The 3,151-nt window shown below is 30.4% G+C and overlaps 1 protein-coding gene across 1 annotated transcript; it reads right to left on the bottom strand.

The window, feature by feature from the left end:
- Positions 1 to 1,314: 1,314 nt before the first annotated feature.
- Positions 1,315 to 2,453, bottom strand: LOC107362905 (uncharacterized). Its single transcript, XM_015930042.3, has 4 exons — positions 2,255 to 2,453; positions 2,026 to 2,190; positions 1,637 to 1,926; positions 1,315 to 1,582 (listed from the first exon to the last, which is right to left on the bottom strand). The coding sequence occupies exons 1-4, from the start codon at positions 2,349 to 2,351 to the stop codon at positions 1,436 to 1,438; spliced, it is 699 nt and encodes a 232-aa protein (XP_015785528.1). The 5' UTR covers positions 2,352 to 2,453; the 3' UTR covers positions 1,315 to 1,435.
- Between the last annotated feature and the right edge of the window lie 698 nt (positions 2,454 to 3,151).

Below are 3,151 nucleotides of genomic sequence, written 5' to 3'. Positions count from 1 at the left end.
TTCATTTAACTCGATTGAATTGAATTTAGCTCAAGAAAAGTTTATCTTTTCTTAACATTACATTATGTGTCACAGTAAAATAAACTATACAATTGCTGTTGCAGAATGCCTGGACAAACTAGCTCCAATTGTATCAAGATTTTACATTTGAAAATTATTATTGAATTATATTTAATTTTTATGTATTCTCCATCAAAAATTCAGGCACAAAATTCCTTTAATTCGAGTAAAGAGTAAGTAAAATTTTACTTATTGTGAATAACAAACGCAAATTTCTTTGTTATCTTGGTTTTCCAGCGTTAAATATGTATATAATTGTTCAATTCAATAATGACAATAATAGTTTTGTTCAAAATGTAAAATTTGTTGGGAAAATTTTGACCCTTCAACTAAATTCATATTAACTCTTATAAAGATTGAAGGCCTTTGTAATTAGTAGGTCATTGTAAAAAAATCCTAGAAAAACCTTTCTTTTGTTAAACTTGTCATCTTTGAGACCCTCTATTTGACAACGAAATTCTATTGTTGTTGGCAAATGATGTTAGGTCCAAGCAACTCTATCTTTGTCCTTGTGACTGTAAAATCACATTTCAAATAACCAAGTTATAGTTAAGACGTCGTTCCACCACTAACTTTCAAGTGATTACTAATTTAATTTAACTTAATTTAATTTAATTTAATTTAATTTAATTTAATTTATTTAATTTATTATCATTCAATTCAATTCAATTTGACTGTGCCTGAAATTATTTTAAGTTTCATCATAACTTTGTGTCTAATTATGAATCAACCGATCCCTAAAAAACCTAAAACAACAATCACTAGAGTGACCTCAAACAAGCAACCAATCGGGCCTGAAAACCTTATAAATCATCAACCTTCAACTAACAGACAACAAAATTTTGTGAACTCTAATTCAAGAGGCAAAGATTTGGTGAATCTTAAAAAGAACATCAAAAGAACCAAACATCGAGCTGGCCTGTCAAGACGAGTTGACATGCATTTTGATGATGTTAAAGAAACATCAAGAAATATCTTGAAAATAATTTCAAAATTAACTCTTGAAATTGAAATTATCAAAAAACATGTCACCGAAAACAACACATTCGTCAAAACAAAGATGAATGAAATCAATGATGATTTGAAGATACTGAAATTCAGGAAATTTTGCTGCTTATCTAGTGACGGTGAATCTCTTTGTTCGATTCCGGTCCAAGAAGTCAATAATCCTGTAATAACCAGTGAACCACCAATGAATAACCAATAAACAGGTAAAATGATTTCATTTTGATAAAAATACGTACACTTACAATGTTTATGAATTAGAATAATACGTATTTATTAAGTAAACAGTTTAAGTAGTTTTGACCAATGTGAAAATAATTGAATTGAATTCAATTTAATTGACTTCTTATTGAACAAGCTTGTTTGCAAATCAAACTTTTAATGGAATATCGCTGCAGTCAATCTCTCCAATATCGCTTATTGCCTGGATCTTTTGATTTAAATTTATCAAATTTTCGTTTTTTTTCAGGGCCTCACTGTTTGCTGGTGTTTTCATATCCCGATTCTGAACCTGGAGCTGAATAATTAAATTAAATTAATAATGAATTAAATAATTTTTGAATTAACCTACATTATCTTTGAATACAGCATATGTATTTGGCTCTGAAGCTATCATTCTTTTTAGGCACCAAATTTTGCAAAAAACAATACTTGTTAACAGGACCATCAATATTAAAATCAAAAGAACCAGCAACAGCTTGAACGTACCATCCATTTTGACGCGAATGAAATTTTCTTCAATTTTTGAATTAAATAAAGAGCCTTTTTGGTTATCCGTTAATTTAATTTCTGGTGGTTCACTACTCAATACAGGCATGGTTTTTTGCGAGATTTGCTTGATCTCTATACGGTCCGCAAAACCTATGTTGGAATAGAAATTCAATTCAATTTAATTTGATTCGGTTTAATTAGATGAGATTGAATTAAATAAATAACGAATTATTCCTCTGATTAACTCACAACACATAGCCAAGAAAATTGTGGAGTTGCAGCCGAATCTCAATTTGCATCTTCTGCCAGCATTGATTTCTATTTTTAGCCCCTTGATCTCATATACACAATCGCTCTCGTAAATTTGGACTTCATTTTCACAATTAAAATGATTTTCTTTGCCTGTGTATATCGCTGAAATAAGAAGAAAACAATTAAAGCCTTATACTTAGTAATACACACGCAATTAGGTACATACCTATGAGTTTATCCTCAGAATTGGCAACTGAAGCTCTGTTTGAGCTAAAAAATATAACAATATATAGAATTACGAGTTTCCAGTAACTGGTAAACATGTTTTCACACAAAACAATTAAAATTGAATTGAATTAAATAAAAATTTAATTAAATGCAACAGCAAGAAAAATTATGCAAACAGTTGGTGATGGCAGAGTCAGATGAGCCTCAACGGTTTTTTCGTTGTCTTGGTGATGTTGAGAAAGGGATTTGAAAAAAGAGCGATTTTCAAAAATAATTTTTTAATTTGAAAATAATCGTTAAGGTTTTTTATCAGAAGTTCAGTTTCATTTGTAACGCTCCGCCTGTAAGGTGGAGTGTTACAAATGTATACTATACTACTCACTACCATTTCCATTTTATTTTAATGTCTTATTTATTTACACAAAAGTTTCTCCTTTTGCTCCTATCGTGGTGCATCTTTTTTCGTACAATAAATCCAAACTCTGGCAAGACTTCATTAGTGGTTCCGTAAAGATTTTCCATATCAATAAACATCCATTCGAAGGCTATTACTTAACAAACGTGTCTAATCAAATCAATGGAACCTGGGGTACTCCACTTTGTAGTCTTCTCAAAACTTGCACTCAGTGCTTTATGTATGGTTCCAGTATTGACTGTGTCTGGTCAAATTCAATTTGCACAAATACAACTATTATTCATCAACCCAAAATCAAGATTGAATCAAATTCCAATAACTGTTTCAAAATAATCAACATTTCACCTTCAATATTCAACTCATCGTTACCGAGAACTTTGACGATTGAATTAGACGAACCGCTGCTTATAAATAAATCACAAGAAACTCTTATGATCAGAGCTGGTCCACATAATCGTTGTACCAACATTAAAACGAATG

The sequence above is a fragment of the Tetranychus urticae genome, chromosome 3, assembly GCF_039701765.1.
Source record: "Tetranychus urticae isolate SD_2017Ah chromosome 3, NJAU_TeUrti_SD_1.0, whole genome shotgun sequence".
NCBI classification, from domain to species: Eukaryota; Metazoa; Arthropoda; class Arachnida; order Trombidiformes; family Tetranychidae; genus Tetranychus; species Tetranychus urticae.
This window is presented reverse-complemented; position numbering and strand designations above follow the sequence as displayed.